Genomic DNA, 18914 nt, shown 5'->3' with positions numbered 1-18914 from the left:
TGGCCCACAATACCCATCTCAAGGGGAATATTCCCAAAGAAACACACTGAACAGGATCGGAGTTGCTATATCGCATACATTTACATTTATGCTTTTACATGTCAGCATCCAGACTTGAATGTGCTATTACCACCAACAGTGATGGATTTCAGCTTCTGCCACCCCTGGAACTGTTGCTGTTACTGGTGCGCCCCTCAAAACCTCTCCCTCCTGACAGACTCTCCATCCTAGACCTCTGATTCAGGCGCTGCTGTCAACAGAAGGCAGTGAGTACAGGGAAGGCCTGAATCGGAGGGGGCCACTGAGGTGCCTGTGAGCATGAACGGACTCCATCTATGCGCTCACTGCTTTCTGCTGCCAGGTGCAGGGAAGGGCGAACCAGGAACTTAGCTGCTGACCAGGCCTGCTGACCAACATATGTTCAGCCAAACATGTCAGACTTTGTTTTTTGCTTTATTCATAGACAGAGAGATCTTAGCAATATTAAAAACTATAGAAACAAAATCTCACAGGGGTGTGCCTACAACTGCAACGCATCATTTCAAAATGTAGGAAAAAAGACAGGAGTTGAGTGGCACCTTATAGTAGAGAAATTACTTACCTGATAATTTCATTTTCCTTAGTGTAGACAGATGGACTCAGGACCAATGGGTATAGTGTGCTCCTGATAGCAGTTCGAGACGGATCAGATTTCAATCTGACGTCAGCCCTAGTACAATTACCCCCGTGAGACACCATACTCTTTAGTATTCTCTTTGAAAAGCAATTGTGGATATATGTGTGACTGAATAACTTGGTTAACTTGATTAACTTGAACTGGTCGATGTGGTTATAGCTGGAGACCGCCAGTGCACTCAATCGGAAAATGCTGACACCCAGTAGGTATGGGTGTCCTAATTAGAGGAAAGCTTGGCTTACCCGTGTTTGTCTTGTTCTCGGGGATTATCCCCCGAGGTTTCCGTGATTGTCGGCAGCTGTGGGCGGGATGCTGAGTCCATCTGTCTACACTAAGGAAAACAAAATGATCAGGTAAGTAATTTCTCCATTTCCTAGCATGTAGCAGATGGACTCAGGACCAATGGGATGTACAAAACCCACTCCAGAACTGGGTGGGAGGCTGCCCATGGCCCACTTAGTACTGCCCTTGCGAATGCTGTGTCCTCCCGAGCCTGAACATTCAGGCGATAGAACCTAGAGAAGGTATGAATGGAGGACCATGTCGCCGCCTGACAGATCTCTGCGGGTGACAGCATCTTGGTTTCTGCCCAAGACACTACCTGGGCTCTAGTGGAATGGGCCTTGATTTGTAGAGCTGGAGGCTTGCCTGCCTCTACATAGGCCGCCTTGATAACTTCTTTGATCCAGCGGGCTAGGGTTGCCCGTGAGGCCACTTCCCCTTGTTTCTTCCTGCTGTGAAGGACGAAGAGGTGGTCCGTCTTTCGTACAGATTCCGACTTTTCCAGGTATTGGATTAGGAATCTGCCGACGTTAAGATTGCGAAGGCAGTGAGATTCCTCTGAGTCCTTATGCTCGTCTGGTGATGGTAGTGAGATGGTTTGGTTTAGATGGAAGTGAGAAACCATTTTTGATAGGAAGGAGGGGACCGTACGCAGCTGTATGGATCCCGGTGTGAGCCTGAGGAATGGTTCTCGACAGGACAGTGCTTGGAGCTCGGAGATGCGACGAGCCGAACAGACTGCCACTAGAAATGCAGTCTTCAAACTTAGTAGTCGGAGGGACAGACTGTGGGTGGGTCTAAAGGAGGCTCCTGCTAGGAAGTCTAAGACTAGATTGATATTCCATAAGGGTACTGGCCACTTTAGGGGTGGTCAGATCTGCTTGACTCCTTTCAGGAAGCAGGAGACGTCCGGGTGAGAGGCTAGGCTGCCGCCCTCCACCTTGGCTCTGTAGCAGGCAAGCACGGCCACCTGTACTTTGATGGAGTTGAGAGACAACCCCTTCTGTAAGCCGTTCTGCAGGAATTCCAGAATTGTGGGGATTTTGACTGTCCGCGGGAGGATGTCGTGGTCTTCACACCAGGCTTCGAATATCCTCCATATTCTTATGTAGGTTAGAGATATGGAAAACTTGCGTGCTCGGAGCAGAATGTCAATCACCATCCCCGAGTATCCGCTCTTCTTCAGGCGTGTCCTCTCAATAGCCAGACCGTAAGAGAGAATAGAGTTGGGTCTTCGTGGAGGATCGGACCTTGTTGGAGCAGGTCCCTGTGTGGAGGTAGAGGGAGAGGGCTCCCTGTCAGTAGTCTTTGCATATCTGCGTACCACGGCCTTCTTGGCCAGTCCGGGGCCACTAGAAGTACTGGTCTCCTGTAGTGTTCTATCTTGCGGATGATCCCGCCCAGTAGCGGCCATGGAGGGAAGGCGTATAGCAGGATTTCCTGTGGCCAGACCTGGATGAGGGCATCAATCCCTTGGGACTGTGGTTCCCGTCTGCGACTGAAGTAGTTGGGAACTTGGGCATTGGACTGGGTCACCAGGAGGTCCATGGTTGGTGTTCCCCAGCGGTTTACTATCAACTGGAAGGCTATGGCTAACAGCCTCCATTCCCCTGGGTCTAGACTTTTTCTGCTGAGGTAGTCCACAGTGATATCTTTTCCCATGATGTGGGCGGCTGAGATCTCTTGTAGGTTTGATTCTGCCCACTACATTAGGGGTTCTATTTCCAGGGACATCTGTTGGCTTCTGGTTCCTCCTTGTCGGTTGATGTAGGCCACTGTTGTGGCGTTATCCGACATGACTCTGACCGATTCGCCCCGGATTCTGTGACTGAACCGTAGGCAGGCCAGCCTGATTGCCCGTGCTTCCAGTCGGTTGATGTTCCATCCCGACTCTTCCTTGTCCCATTGCCCCTGGGTGGTCAGTTCTTGGTAGTTGGTTCCCCACCCTCGTAGACTCGCATCCGTGGTGAGTAGGATCCAAGTCGGTGGGGATAGCCTTACTCCCTTGCTCAGGTGGTCTTCTTGTAGCCACCATTGTAGCTGGGTTCGAACTTCCTCTGGGAGCTGTAGTTGGACGGAGTAGTTCTGGGACATCGGATTTCATCGTGACAGCAGGGAACGCTGTAGGGGTCGCATGTGCGCCCTTGCCCATGGGACCACTTCCAGTGTGGATGACATGAGGCCGAGGACTTGGAGGTAGTCCCACATCATGGGGTGAAGACTGATTAACAGGTTTCGCAACTGGTTCATCAGCTTTGTTCTCCTTGTAGGAGTCAGAATAACCTTGTCTTGTCTGGTGTCGAACCTGACTCCCAGGTATTCCAGAGACTGGGAGGGCTGCAGACACCTCTTGCTTGTGTTGACCACCCACCCGAGTTCTCCAGTAGATTTTTGACTCTGTTGGTTGCCTGCTGGCTTTCCTCTGGGGATTTTGCTCTGATCAGCCAATCGTCCAGATATGGGTGTAAGAGGATTCCTTCTTTCCTCAGTGTCACCGCCACTACAACCATGATTTTGGTGAACGTTTGGGGAGCTGTGGCTAGCCTGAAGGGTAGTGCCCGGAACTGGTAGTGGTGGGTCCAGGATCGCGAAGTGTAGAAAATGCTGATGTTCGTGGTGGACCGGGATGTGCAGGTAGGATTCTGACAGATCCAGGGATGTGAGGAATTCTCCCGGCTGTATTGCTCTTATGACCGAGCGTAGGGTTTCCATGTGGAAGCGAGGGACCTTCAGGTGATGGTTGACAGACTTGAGATCCAGAATGGGTCGGAACGTACCCTCTTTCTTGGGAACGATAAAATAGATGGAATAGTGCCCAGTATTTTTTTTTTCAATTTATTCTTTATTCAATTTTCATTCAAAAAAGAAGATTTTTAAACAAAAATATTAAGTAGGTAATATTGATACCATAAAATTAACATAGAATAAAAGTAAATTACTTACATAAACAGCATCTTGTATCTCAATTACATCCAATAAATGGGGGAGAAATCATTTAAATAATCAGTATCATAATGAGAATTAAGAGGAGAGAGAGTGTTTCATTTCTTTTAACCATCTATATTACCACCTTCTACATTTTTATCTTGTAAGAATGTCTCCAAATGTAGTGGGTCAGAAAAACTAAATCTATTTCCTTGAAAAGTAACGTAACATACACTGGGATATTTTAGGAAAAAACTAGCACCAATTGCTAGCAATTTACTTTTCAAGGAGAGGAAGTGTCTCCTCTTAGCCTGAGTGGCTCTTGAGACATCATGAAACAAATTTTTTCTGTCCACAAAAATGAAGATCTTTATGTTTGAGAAAATCTCTAAACAACCTATCTTTGTCAGACTCCAACTGAAGAGATACAAATAGGGTAGCTCTTTTCTGAATGAGATCTATAGATTCTTCTAAAAACGTAGAAACTCCAATGAAGTTTCAGTTTTCTCCCCTTTCTGTTCTCCCAATTTATCCGAAAAATAAAAGATCTTAGAAACTGATGGTAAATCTTTATCTGCATATTGTAGTATATCTCTCATATACTTTTTAAACATTTCTATTGGAGATAATAGCCTAGTCTGAGGGAAATTATTTAACCGCAAATTTTTAAATCTCATCATATTTTCTAATTTTTCCAATTCCCTATGGACAGATAGGCTGTCTCTTATATGAGCAGTTTCAGTATCCTCCAACAGTTTTATTTTAGTTGTTACCTTCACTAAATCTTCTTTTAAATTGGAAATACCCTGTTTTTGTTCCCCTATTTGCAATTTATTAGAATTCACAATAGTTGACAATGACATATTCATTTGGGTAACATTTTCATTCATTTTTGCCATCATTTTCCAAATATCTTTTAATGTTACATCTTCCGGTGGGTCAGTGGGCCATTGACCTGGTCCATTTATCCCTCCTTCAGGTTTATTTAAAGTCTAAAGTCTCTCATCACAGAGAACTGCACAGTCACTTCCCTTAGGTGGACTAGCTGATTCTAGGTATAGAAACCCATCTGGCAACATTGGCATAGGCTGCAGGGGTAATGACGGTCCAGTGCCAGGGCTCAAGGAGGGTGAAAACTGTCCTCCTGAGTTATCCCCTAATGGCGATTCAACCCGTCTGAAAACGTGGTTGTCCATTGGGCCCTTAGGTGTTATTGGGGATATAGGAAAGCTTTTGACTTTTCTTTTCCTCCCCATAATATGGGTTGTACTTAGAATACAAAAATCTTCAATATCCAAAATCAGTGTTTGAACTCACCGGAAACTCTCCCGGTCTTCCCCGGGCTAAGCCGGGCAAAGCCGCGCGCGCCGGCGTCAGTGGTGCGCCGCTATCCTGGCGATTCTAAAGCCAGGCACTCGTCAATGACGTCACAGGCCCCCGCCCCTTGAATCGGGGTGCAGCTGTTCTCACGGCGTTTCAGGTGGTAAAAAAGTCCGGTTCGCGTCCAGAACCCCTGGGGGCCTCTCCCTCTCTCCTCTCAGGAGGCTCCCCAGTTGAATCGCCGCTATCCTGGCGATTTTAAGCCAGGCACTCATCGATGATGTCACAGGCCCCGCCCCTCGAATCGGGGCTCAGCTGTTCTCACGGCGTTTTAGGTGGTAAAAAAGTCCGGTTCGCGTCCAGAACCACTGGGGGCCTCTCCCTCTCTCTCGAGGCTCCCCCGTGCCCAGTATTTTGTTGTTGCATGGGCACCGGTGTTATGGCCTGCAGAGCGAGCAATTTGGTCAGTGTGGTTTCCACTGCCCTCCTTTTGGAGAGGTCATGGCAGGGAGATTTCACAAATTTGTCCGGAGGAATATTGTGGAAGTCCAGATAATATCCCTCTCGAATGATGGTTAGGACCCACTTGTCCGAAGTTATCTCGACCCATCTTTGGTAGAATAGGGCAAGCCTGCCCCCTATGGCTTCTGCCTGTGGATGGGCTGGCTGATTTTCATTGTGGGGTGCGGCTAGTGCCTGGGACAGAGCCGGCTCCCCTTCTGCTGTATTTGTTCCAAAAGGACTGGCCCCTGCCTGCGGGGCGAGATGCTTGATATGTATTTCAGTATGGTTTGAAGCGCTGTGATCCCTTGCCCTTCGGTGTTCGGGGGAGGGGCACTGGCTTCTCTTGATCTTGTCCTCCGGTAGCCGCAGTATTGGGGATTCGCCCCATTTGTCAGTTAACTTTTCCAGTTCGCTTCCGAACAGGAGGGTTCCCTTAAAGGGCATTCTAGTGAGTCTCGTCTTGGAAGTCGCGTCGGCTGACCAGCTTCGGAGCCAGAGTTGCCTTCTGGCTGCCACCACGGACGAGACGCCTCTGGCTGCCGTGTGCACTAGGTCGGAGGTCGCATCTGTGAGGAATGATACTCCTGGTTCTAGTGCTTCGATGGGTGTGGTGGCGTTCCTGATCTTTGATAAACAGGCGTGTGTCACCACGGCGCGGCAGGCCTCGATCTGTAGCAACATAGCTGATACGTCGAAAGACTGTTTGAGGATGGATTCCTGACATCTGTCCTGGGCATCCTTGAGTGTCACTCCTCCCTTGACTGGAATAGTAGTGCGCTTAGTGACCATGCAGACCATGGCATCCACTTTGGGGAATGCCAGGAGATCTTTTGCTGCGGGGTCCAGGAGGTACGTGGCTGCCAGGATCCGCCCCCCTTTGAACGTGGCCTCCGGAGAGTCCCATTCCAGGTCAATCAGCTGTTGGACAGCTTGCAGCAAAGGGAAATGGCGGGAGGTCGTCTTTGGTTCCCCTGTAGCACTTGTGCCTGGGATAGCGAGCTCTTTGAAGCTGTCCGCCACGAGGTCTGAAAGCTCGTCTTTGGCAAAGAACCGCCTCATGGTTCGGTAGGGTTTCGTTCCTGGAGGGATTTCTCCTTCCTCCAGGGAGTCTTGACCCTCATCCGAGGTGTCCGTGTCCCCAAGGCTGGGGCTTTTGGACGGGCGAGGCACTTCTCTGGGTTTAGAGGGTCCCAGGACGTTAGGATCCTCTGGGGGAGGCTGTGGCTATGTCATCGTAGGCACCGGTTGCATGTGGATGAATGTATGTAGGCCTTTGAATAATTTTACCCAGGAGAAAGATGCTGGGTCTAAATTGAGAGGCACTGCGTGCCCGGGAAGCCCCGTTTGAAGGAGGCTCCCGCTGGGAGCAGTGAGGTCCGGTGTACTGTCGGTAGAACTGGATCCCCGTATCGACTGGGGAGGACATTGGGCTGGATCACCCAGGACCTCCTCGCACTGTATACACAAGGCCATGGCCTCTTCATGCTGTGCAGCTCTAATGTGACATGCTGGGCAGAGGCCCTGGGCCTTAAGCTTCTTGTTCGGTGGTGCCATGGTTTGTATGCACCGAAAGAAACTCCTGTTTGTGCGTTCAAGCGTACGCCAGGAGCCTGAGATACGTGCTCCAGGTGCGCCAAAATTGTACGTGTAGGTCGGATGCGTGTGTAGAGATGCGCGCGCCTCTCTGTGCATGGGGCTTTTACTTATGCACCCAGCACAATTGGGTGCGTGGCTGTGCACCTGGCGCCTTTGAACTTATGCATGCACCGGTGTGCGCACAAGTGATTTTGTGCGCATGGCTCGCCTCTGTGCGCACAGAACGAATCGGTGGACAGGGCGGCGATTGAATGGAAATGGCGATGGCAACCATGTGGGCACTACGGCGACCACCTCGGAGGATCTCCATGTGGGAGGGCCCTCGTATCGAACCGGGGTCTAGCCCTGGTAGGGCTGATCAACCTGGTAGCACTGACGATGGCTGGCGATCTGTGCGGCTATTCAAGCCTCGGAGACCGAGACTTTTAAGAAGTTTTCTACCTTACCTTGTCTCGGCGTGTCCTGGTCTCGTTCCGGGCGGTCTCCGGCTGCGGGGGGAGAGGGAAAAATACCTTTACCGCCGCGCTCGAATTTGCACTCGCCTCTCAGCCGCACCCGATGCCAGGGGCTAAGTCCACGCCAGGAACCGGCTGCCGGACAGAGGCCTACCTCTGAGGGATCGTGGAAATCACCTCAGGAATCTCGACTGGGGGAAGGACCCATAAGTATCACCGCAGGAGAGCGGGGCTCGTCTGTTGAGTCAAGATTTCTTTTTTGTTTTGGATTTCTTTGGTTAGAATACTCTAACGCTGTGCAAGCATGTATAGAGTCCCGAACTGCTATGGAGATGGAAAATACTGAAGAGCATGGCGTCTCGCAGGGGTATATGTACTAGGGCTGACGTCAGATTGAAATCTGATCCGTCTCCAACTGCTATCAGGAGCACACTATACCCATTGGTCCTGAGTCCATCTGCTACACGCTAGGAAAACTAATTTATTAAAGCATGAGCTTTCGAATACTGAGTTGAAAGCTCATGCTTTAATAAATTAGTCTATAAGGTGCCATTCGACTCCTGTCTTTTTTGCTACACCAGACTGACAAAGCTATCCCTCTGAAGAGTTTTCATTTCAAGATGTGTATACGATGTTGAAAGTAAAGCCAGTAACCAATGAACATCAGAATGTTCTCTGCAGATACTTCAAATCCAGAGGCAAGGAATGAAACATCTGGATTGTGTGCAGAATTCAAAATTGTCCATCACTTGCAGTTTCTTACATAAAGTGAGCAAAATTGAAAGAACATTCTACAGTGGCTAAGAAGAGATTCTAACCTACTTTTTCATGCACCCAGAGGCTTACCTGCATAGCCATTCAAAGTGTTCTTTATTTTCTGAGCAGCCATAGTCCGTGGTCCAGGCATGACCAATTGTAAATTTGTGGAATTTCAGCATGTCCATTACTCCCACTTGAGAGATGACACAGCCAAACAGGTCAGGGCGTTGATTGGCACATGCCGCTGAAAAACAAACACAACAGAGGACTAGGAAAAGGGTGTGAAATGAAGCCCAGCAGCACATGGCGTTTCGGAAAGCTTAGACCACAGTGGTGGGTAGTATAGTGCTAGTTATGTTCATGGAACCTTGTCTTACAGAGCTCAGTCGAAGAAACTTAAAGAATTAAAAATCTGTTCTCTTCAAGCAACTGTGAATAAACAATGAATATGTTAAAATTAATTCTTTGTTAAGTTTCTTCGACTGAGCTCTGTAAGACAAGGTGCTATGAACATAACCAGCACTATACTACCTACTTCTGTGGTCTGTACCTCTCATCGTCTCCACTCCTCATTAGACATCTTAAGTTGGAAAAGACCATGGCGCTGCACATTTGTTAAAGAGCAAGATGCCTTTTTCTTGTCACATCCAGGGATTTCAGACAGACTGTCAAGATTTGGGGTCAGAAAAGACTTTTTTTTCTTCACCGCAGATGCACAGTGCTTTTTGCCTTCTCCTTAATTATGAAGTAGAGACAGCTGTTGGTTAAGCTGAAGGAAAACCAGCCTCAAACTGTGACAGGTGCTGCCTCCTCCCAGCCTAAACACCTACCCTACCCTCTCCCTCCACTCTAGTCCCAGCTTTCTCAAATGGCCCTTTATTCACCGTTATTCAAGAATTTACTGGCCGCAGCATAGGCCAATTGCAGACAATCATTTAATTACTGAATATAAAGAAATATGCCATCTAACTTCTTGAAAGCCCATAGGGTGACCACATCCTAGCTTGCTGAATTTCAGTTCGCAAACACTCAATAAGCATCATTCTGGACACAGGGCCCCCTCGGTTATTTGCACTTCAGTCTTTGTTCTCTGCAGGGCGATGATGTCCTGGTCTGTAAAACAGCAGGAGCCACTTATGAATACCCAACATAATTTTGGGTGGTGAGCAGGCCAGTCCTCGCTGTCAAAGCCGAAGACTTGACAGGCAACTCATCTCAGATCTCTCCTACCCAGGTAACGTAGCGGCAGGAAGATTGGCTACTTGGTATCCCCTACCTGACCAGCTTTAAAACAGAATACCTGCTACGTGCTTTTGGACATTGAATGCCATGCCCAGACTGCAGCAAGCTGAGCACTGGTGGATGGGAACATTTCTGAAAGAAGAGGCTGGTGGATGGGCGAACACACACTTAAATTAGTCGTGGTTAGCCCACCTCCAGCATTCATCCTCTCTCCATGAGCCGCATCCTGGGATCTGGAGACGGAGCACCACCTTGATTGTGGCCTTGCTATTCCTATATGGGGATGGATTGGCTCCATGCATAAAGTCCCCTGAAGAGGAGAGTAATGTTGAATACTAGACTCCAAATCAGGGAGTGGAAGGTAGAGATTGTATTCAGACACCCATATGTTCTTATGAACTCCTTTTAGATAAAATGTGAGCGAGACTGGGTGAGGGTGAGCTACTTTAAAGGATGTACATTGGGTTAATTTGCCGTTAATACAAACATGAAATCCCAACAGTGAACTCAATTGGATTTCTAGTTTTGAGATGCTGACGCACTACAGCACAAGTTGCTATTGTCCCAGTCTTTCATGCATGGCAAATCCAAGCTCTACTGCCAATTCACAGCACCTTTCAGGTACAGAAGGTCAAGCAGAGCTCTCTGTGCACTGGAAAGGAGTGTAAGGGCAGAGAGAGAGAGAGAGAGAGATGGAGAGGCAGGGAATGTAATACACACCAGAAAAGACAGCAATAAAGGAGAATAAAGGCAGCAATATAACAATGAAAGGAGAATCAGACCAAAGGAAGAGCTAAAAATCCAGAGAGAGGAAGGAGGACGTGATCCTGTTCCTGATGAGAGAGAGCAACCCAACCCAGATTAAGTCACTTTTGTAGAGGGGTTAGGAATCGTTCAGTACCGCTGTACACGTCGGACACTGCGTGCAGGAGCCAGAAGTGACAGCTCCAGCTCACAAGAACATAAGAAATTGCCATGCTGGGTCAGACCAAGGGTCCATCAAGCCCAGTATCCTATTTCCAACAGAGGCCAAACCAGGCCACAAGAACCTGGCAAGTACCCAAACACCAAGATCATCCCATGCTACTGATGCAATTATTAGCAGTGGCTATTCCTTAAGTCAACTTGATTAATAGAAGTTAATGGACTTCTTCTCCAAGAACTTATCCAAACCTTTTTTGAACCCAGCTACACTAACTGCACTAACCACATTCTCTGGCAACAAAATTCCAGAGTTTAATTTTGCATTGAGTGAAAAATAATTTTCTCCGATTAGTCTTAAATGTGCTACTTGCTAACTTCATGGAATGCCCCCTAGTCCTTCTATTATCCGAAAGAGTAAATAACAGATTCACATCTACTCATTCAAGACCTCTCATGATCTTTAAGACCTCTATCATATCCCCCTCAGCTTTCTCTTCTCCAAGCTGAACAGCCCTAACCTCTTCAGCCTTTCCCCATAGGGGAGCTGTTCCATTCCCCTTATCATTTTGGTCGCCCTTCTCTGTACCTTCTCCATCGCAACTATATCTTTTTTGAGATGCGTCGACCAGAATTGTACACAGTATTCAAGGTGCGGTCTCACCGTGGAGCGATACAGAGGCATTATGACATTTTCCGTTTTATTCACCATTCCCTTCCTAATAATTCCTAACATTGTTTGCTTTTTTTTTTGACTGCTGCAGCACACTGAGCCAACGATTTCAAAGTATTATCCACTATGATGCCTAGATCTTTTTCCTGGGTGGTAGCTCCTAATATGGAACCTAACATCGTGTAACTACAGCAAGGGTTATTTTTCCCTATATGCAACACCTTGCACTTGTCCACATTAAATTTAATCTGCTCATGTTGTACCGAGCGCATGCAGTAGATACAGCTAGGAGGCAGGTCCAGTCCCATGTGTGGCTAGTGTTTTCCACTTATTTCTTAAGGAAGAGTTTATATTTACACCTACAACAGCACTGTTTGTAGAGGCAAAAACCATCAACCACGTTCAGTGTGCCATTAGTAGTACCCAAGTTCTGCTGCACAGATATTGCTGGTAAATGTCTTTCTTGCTTTCTTCCTCTGATCTGCTGTGGGTGAAGAGTCTTGCTGTGTTGGCAGAGAAAGCATTATTAATACTAAACACTGGCAAAATGAGTTAAAGCAACAGAAGCATCAGCTAGAAAACATTTTGGGAAGGCATTAGGGCAGGGGACCACAACTCTGGGTTTTGAAATAAAGATTTGCATATTTGCAATGAATAATTATCAGCTTTATTTCACTACATTTGACTAGGAACTTGGGTTATCTCGAAAACCCAACCTGTTTGCTCACTCTGCGGAATAGAATTGTGCTCTAGTGCTTCAATAAGTAAAGGTCTATTGAACCCCTGTTCCAAGTTCAATCCTGAACATGATACAGCAGTTCTTTTAAATAAGCCCAAGGTGTATCCACAGCTGCTTTCACTAGTTTTAGTATTAATATGGGAGCAGATGAATCCACAGAAACTGACCCATTCCCCAAAGCATCATCTAAAAATATCGATCTGAAACAAGCAGCTAGAACTGCCCCCCTCTTCCTCCCTACCCCAATGAGCAGCAGAACAATTTGTCACACTGGCAGTGTGGTGCTCCTTCAACACACCACCACTACCACCACCACAAACTGTCTTTAAATTATCTGCAGAGGGAAGACAACAATTTGATACCTCTGTAACCATGCTTCAAGGGCAATCTTTTCTCTCCCTCAGGCAGTCATTCTGCAAAGGAATCTGTGGCCATTCACTATAAACAAGGTTGGAAAACTGCACGGTGATTAATATTTTTTCCCTAGTACCTGCTGCTGGGATGCAGAGAACAGAAGGCCAAGTTCAGTGTGGATCTGTGGTGGGAAGGGGAAGCAGGGGAAGATGAGAGGGAGTGACAGGAAGAAGCTACAAAAACATCGATGAACATGAAGAGGCAGGATGAGAAAAGCAAAAATAAAAAAACCCAACCTTCCCCAATAAAACGAGTCAAAAGAGAAAGGAAAAATAGGAAAAGTAAAAAAAAAAAAAAAAAAGCCAACATGGAAATAAAGAGGACATTCAAAGGAAAAAAATGAATTTCCCCCAGCTCCTAAAAATGTTTCCGTTCCACTTCTACTGTTAAAACAGCAGTGGACTGGGAGGGACTGCAGAAAGACCTTGACAGATTGGGAGACTAGCATCAGAATGGCAGATTCAATTTAATCCCAACTACAAGTACACCATGCTGAGTCCCATAGTAGGAGTTATCACCCAGGAAAAGGGCCTTGGAGTCCCTGTGGGCAGCATGTTGAAATTCTTAGCTTTGTGTGCGACGGCGGACATCACAAATGCAAGTGGAATGTTAGGAATGATCCGAAAAGGAATGGAGAATAAAATGGGAAATATCCTCACGCCTCTGAATCGAGCCATGAATTGTGTGTAGTTTTGGTCACCCCGTCTCAAAAAAGATAAAACTAGAAAAAGTGCAGAAGAAGGTATAAAAAATGTTAATGGAACATCTCTCCTATGATGAGAGGCTACGCTGGCCAGGGCTCTTCAGATTGGAAAAGAGACGCCTGAGAGGAGACAGGATAGAGGCTTATAAAATCCTGAGTGGGGTGGAACAGGTAAATAAAGGAGGGCTATTTAGCCTTTCAAATAATAAAACAAGGGGGTCACTCTGTGAAAGTAACAACCAGCAGATTTAAAACTAATGATAAAAAGCTGTAGAATCTGTTGCCAGAGGTCGTGGTTAAGGGGATGAGCATAGCGGGGTTTAAAAGAGGTTTAGTCAAGTTCCTAGAGGAAAAGCCCACAACACATTAATAGCCAGGCAGACTAGAAAGCCATTGCTTTTATGGGGAGTGAGTAACAGGAATTAGATTTCCTTTATGGGATCTGATGGCTACTTGTCACCTGGACTGGCCACTGTGGGAGACAGGACGCTGGGCTCGATGGACCTTGTTCTGGCCCAGCATGGCACCTCTTATCTTCTTATGAGGCACATTCTGGCCCTGCTATGGTTGAGGACATCTAAAAGAATTGGAAGACATTCAGCCCTTTGTACAGCGATAGGAGAAGAGTGCCATCTTATCAGTCTGCTTTCTCAGAAAGAACCTGAGCTCATTTCTGACTGCATTTTTAGCTAAACTGATAGGAATTCAATGTGTCTTTGCTCTGTTTGATTTCTCCAAGTACTGGGTAGATCTGCCCTCCTTCCCTCCCACCCACCGAGCTTCCTGTTATTATAAAGAGATTTATTACTGATGGGCGGGAGGAACTTCTGCTGTGCCTGCTCATTTAGCAAAGCTGTCCCTGCTGTCACTTCTGTTATCCTTGGAGTCACTGCCAAAGCAAGACACAGGATGACAGGAAGCATGCAGTAGGCTTCAACGTTGCCCCATCCATGTTCAGCTCTCTGGGATAAGGAGGGAAATTACTAGACAGGGAAGGTAACTTTCAAATAAATGTGCACAGCATCATATACGCACATATACAGCTGCAAGCAGATCTACGCTTGTATTTTACAATCCCTGCACATAAAATACGCGTATCTCTACCCCACAAAATACATGCGTATGTAGACTTACACGTGAATACATGCAATGCATTGAAAGAACATATAACAACACGCTGAATGTGTGTACTAGTCCTATTTTAAAAATGTATGTATGTGTATTTTATATGTGAAAATAACAAAGGACTTATTCGTGGAAATCAGTGTTTTTTTTTTTTAAACACGCACGTGTCAAAGAATTACGAGTTTTACCAATTGGCCACCAGTTGGGCCCAGTCCTGCTCCAGGTCATTGAAACCCCCTCCTGGCTTTTCAGCCTGACCTCCCACCCAGTTAATACTGAACAATAAACACGGGTAATATCACTTATGACAGATAATGAGCAGCTGTAAAATTGTGTGAGGAAGTTGGCAAACCCACATGTGCATCTTTTAAAACAGAAACTTATTTTCATGTGCATATATGCAGCATTTTACATTTATAAAACATGGGATATGCGAGTAGAGGCTACCTGCACACGTTTATGCTAATTTTTACACGTGTACCGCTTTGAAAATTAATCCCTTAGGGCTGAGCCTCAGAGTTGGTATTTTAGCCATTACTGCTGGTGCACAGGCCTCCAAAAAGGAGGGCGGACTATCTGACTGCAGGATCAGGGATCACAGCCATCTGTTAGGTTCTGCTACATGCTTGTTGATGGGCAAAATCAGGAGACAGCAGGTCTCCCCTATCCTGCAGGAGCACCACTGGCTCCCAATTGCAAATATATTTATGCATTAAGATTTTAAGTCTGTTCTACCAGTGCTTTAATCAGACCAGACTGGGGTATCTTTCAGGGATAATTGTGTGTTAGAATTAAGATCATGCACTTGTTGCTTTCAAACCTTTTATCACCTGCTAGATTCGTTTTTTTACCAGAGGCTCAGCCTTTTCATGTTCTGCTCTTGCAATGTGGAATTTGCTTCTCCAGGATACGATAGACTCCATTTGCAAAAAAATGTGAAAGCTTGTTTGAGTAGGTTTTGCTTATTGCTCTGTCCACTGAAGATACTTTCTGGATTGATGTTGACAAAGTCCAGAATCAGTCTTTCATGGGAATTGTTGATAGCTATATATAGATATATTGAGATCTATTCCCAATCATCTCGCATGGCGCTTGTATGGGGAAATGCTCGTCAACCACGTATTGTTCAGTGATTGCCTGAAGAAGTTTGTTTGAAGTGACTTAATGGGTGGAAAGTTGTTGGGAAACTTTTGTGACCGAGGACAATCTATTTAACTATCCTTCAGTTTAGCATAATCTAAGAAGTAGAAACCATCAAGCAGGCACCCTGTACTTTACGAGATCTTAATTTAATGTAACATGGGGCTTCTGGTTTTCAGTTATAACCGTAAACCTCCAGAAATGGACCTGCCTTGTGAGTGATGTCATTCAACTGTTGCCGCTACTTGCATTTGAAGAGGAAGGAAAACAGCGGACCCGTAGCATAGTGGCAACATCACCAGGCTGTTGCTGACAGCTCTTGCAAGAAGGAAAGCAGACAAAGAGAGTTGCAAGCAGCAGCAAATTACTTCATCTGCTGCCTACAGCAAACCTTGGAGGGAGCTGCAAGTTGAAAGTCTGCAAACTACCTCAGCTGTCCCCACAGCCAACTGCACAAGGGCTGCCTCTCTTCACCAGTGGGAGCTGAGACGGAGTGTGTGCAGGTGCTGCGCTGAGTAAGAGTCTGACGGCCTGGGCTGGGAGGGGATGCTGAAGCTGGGAGGTAGATACCTTTTTACATGAATCCATTAAATCTTTAATAATAGGTGTTTAATGGATAAACGCTGGAAAAGATAGCACTTCCCCTGGAATGTTCTCACCCGTCTCCTTGGTCCTCCACTCCACTTTTGTGATTTCCCACTGATAACTCCTCAGCTGCACAAATGTATGCATTTAATTCAGCCAGAAAAGATGCCCGGCAATAGTAGCAGTGCCATAAAAACACCCATATCACGGATTTTGTTTGCTCTCTCAAAGAACTCCTAATTAGCTAGAAAATAAACACCAATATTTACAATTTCTAAATGCCTAAGAATAGAAGCCCTCCTTATAACTCTGTGCTGCATGTTCTGTGAGGTTCATGGGAGAAATTAAGGCATTCTGGGCTCATTTTAAATCGTCGCTTACTGTAATCTGCGCTGAGCGAGTTTTCAGCCTCAGGAGAGTGGAATAAAAGTAGGACCTCTGGTTTTATTCGTTTATAAATTGTAAATGTAGTTATTTATTATTCAGGCAATTAGGTATTTTTGAACGGTACTAAAATAGGTGTTTATCAGTTTTATTGTAGCCTGCATACTTTAAATGCATTTTTCTGTTTATTCAGTAAAGCTTAATTCAATTTATTTCAAACTTTAACATGCCATTTTATGTTGTGTTTTATCGGTGCTTATTGGTTAAAATGTAAAATTGGAAACCCCGGTTATAATACATAATAAAACCAAAAGCAAATAAACAGTGAAATGGATATACATTGCACTGTGGGCACTTTGTGAATTTGAACAGTCTGCTTTTTACAGACTGGAACAGAGAAAAAGTAAATCTGAGGTGAAATTGGTTGTTTTGTCCTATCACTATCCCTGGACCTTCTTCTCACATTTTTAAGCTTATATTGAGAGCGTCATTAGATAGTTCTCAACTCAGTCAAGGAATCAAGATAGCCACAATGAATATGTATGAGCTGCCTCCACTCTATGCAGATCTATCTCATGCATATTCACTCTGTCTCTGGGTGTGTCCCGAGGACTGCATTGGGAACGACTGCTGCAGAGAATCTACAAGACTGGAAAGTCACAGAACAGTCAGAGCTATGCATACATTTGTTTTGACTGTTTCAACAAAAGATATTGTAACCTCAAAGTTATCTAATAGCATTTTAATCCATGAAATGGGAGAACACTGAAGTACAGCAAAGGGTAAAGCTCTACAGCAAAAAAAACCAAAATTAGATGTCACTCATGCCAAGAAAAGTGAACGTGTTCATAACAAGCATTCCTATCGTAAAACTCTAGTTATGCAAATCCGTCATATAATTTCCACCACAGCTGATTTGCCACAACATTAATTAATTAATTTTCTGCCAGCCATGGAAAAAGCGCAGCTCTTTTATTGGCTGCCTTCGCCCTTCTTACGCTGGCGATGCCCATGGCCTGAGTGACTTGAATTTTGCTAATACAGTTTTCAAGTCTCCAGCATGTTAATGACTTTTTGTCGTGTTAATAAGCATGAAGTTCAGCTTCCAAGGCAGACAGCTATTTGAGTGGCACCGTGTCATTGTTTATGATCACCAGGAGACTATTTGCTAATGGGATAAAGAATGAATCTTACTTTCCTGTCCATACAAGTTTGCCTCGGCTTCACCAACAAAAACTGAATCAGACGGTTTTCAGATAAGCAATAAATAATGCACCAGAGGAAAGCATTTATAGGTTATGATACCAAGTAAGAAGGGTAGAGACTCAGAAGTAAATAAGGAAGCGTTTCTTCAAAGAAAGCCTGGAAGAGGCATACACCACGCTGCTAACAGAGGAGAAGGGGGAACACCAGCATTTAACAAAGCATGGGACAAATATACAGCATCCTTAATGGAGAAGTAAAGCTGGCAAACAGTATGCCTGATGGGCCTCACCGCTTTCACCTTCAGCATACTCTGTTTCTCTGTTTTATCAAACTTCAGGAACTTGATGGTAATTAAAACCTAATGTTGCTGATCCTTATTGATAAAGCACAAACTGGGGGTAAACATGACTGCCTCTTACTACTTCCTTGTACCAGGCTACTACAGGAAATTGCTCTTTAAAGCTGTGATTGTGCTGAGTACCATTAGACCAACCTGCCCTGACCCTTGCAAACCATGCACGAGCTCTCAGAAACTAATGCGCAGTTTCTTCAACCCACGTTTTTAGGCATCTTAAGTTCCAGGAGCACTAGAATGCCTTACACACACACCGATTTCTGTCTGTGCCGTTTGGCAGCTTACGCCTGTAACTTGCGCTCTCACTCTCACCGGGGCTAGGAGGAGCCTTTGGCCCGCTGGGGACCAGCAAACACTTTTAAAATGGCTCATTGACTGACAAAGGTTGTGCACCATTGCTTTAAGCATTACATATTCCAAATAAGAATTTTATACAGTTCCTTTGTGTCATTCTCCTATCAAAAAATCTTCAGCTGTTCTTCAGAGCTGCATTTGACTTTGGGAGTTTATTAGTGAATCTTTCAGAAAGCACAAACTGCACGACACACAGCACACCTCATAAACAAGCTGCATATTTCTCAGAGAATTATTTCAGGAGATATTTTCTTGAATGCCTACATTTGAAGAAGTGTAAAAAAACTTACTCTTGTGTGTGATTCCCTTGCCAAGGCCTTTAAATTAAGGTCATTTTGAGGTTCTCTGTGGCAGACTGAAAACATATATATATTATTTTAGAACGGCTGACACAATATACATCTCTATAGCCAGAAATGACATCTCCACCAATAGCAGCACTGCCGCTTGCAGCGTGGACCAGAGAACCAGAGTCATAAATAACCTGCAGTGAGTCCTTGACAAAGCATGATGTCCTCTGAAGCACGATGTCCTCTGAAGTGATGGCTGATTAGCA

General features: G+C 45.6%; 1 protein-coding gene across 1 annotated transcript in view; it reads right to left on the bottom strand.

Annotated features, from left to right (window-relative positions):
- Positions 1 to 18914, bottom strand: part of PREP (prolyl endopeptidase) — a 488637-nt gene that overhangs the window by 13362 nt on the left and 456361 nt on the right. Inside the window, exon 14 of the mRNA XM_029595338.1 lies at positions 8605 to 8761. Coding sequence (XP_029451198.1) covers positions 8605 to 8761 — 157 coding nt within the window. The remainder of the gene's footprint in view (positions 1 to 8604; positions 8762 to 18914) is intronic.

The sequence above is a fragment of the Rhinatrema bivittatum genome, chromosome 3 (genome assembly GCF_901001135.1).
Source record: "Rhinatrema bivittatum chromosome 3, aRhiBiv1.1, whole genome shotgun sequence".
Classification (NCBI taxonomy): Eukaryota; Metazoa; Chordata; class Amphibia; order Gymnophiona; family Rhinatrematidae; genus Rhinatrema; species Rhinatrema bivittatum.
This window is presented reverse-complemented; position numbering and strand designations above follow the sequence as displayed.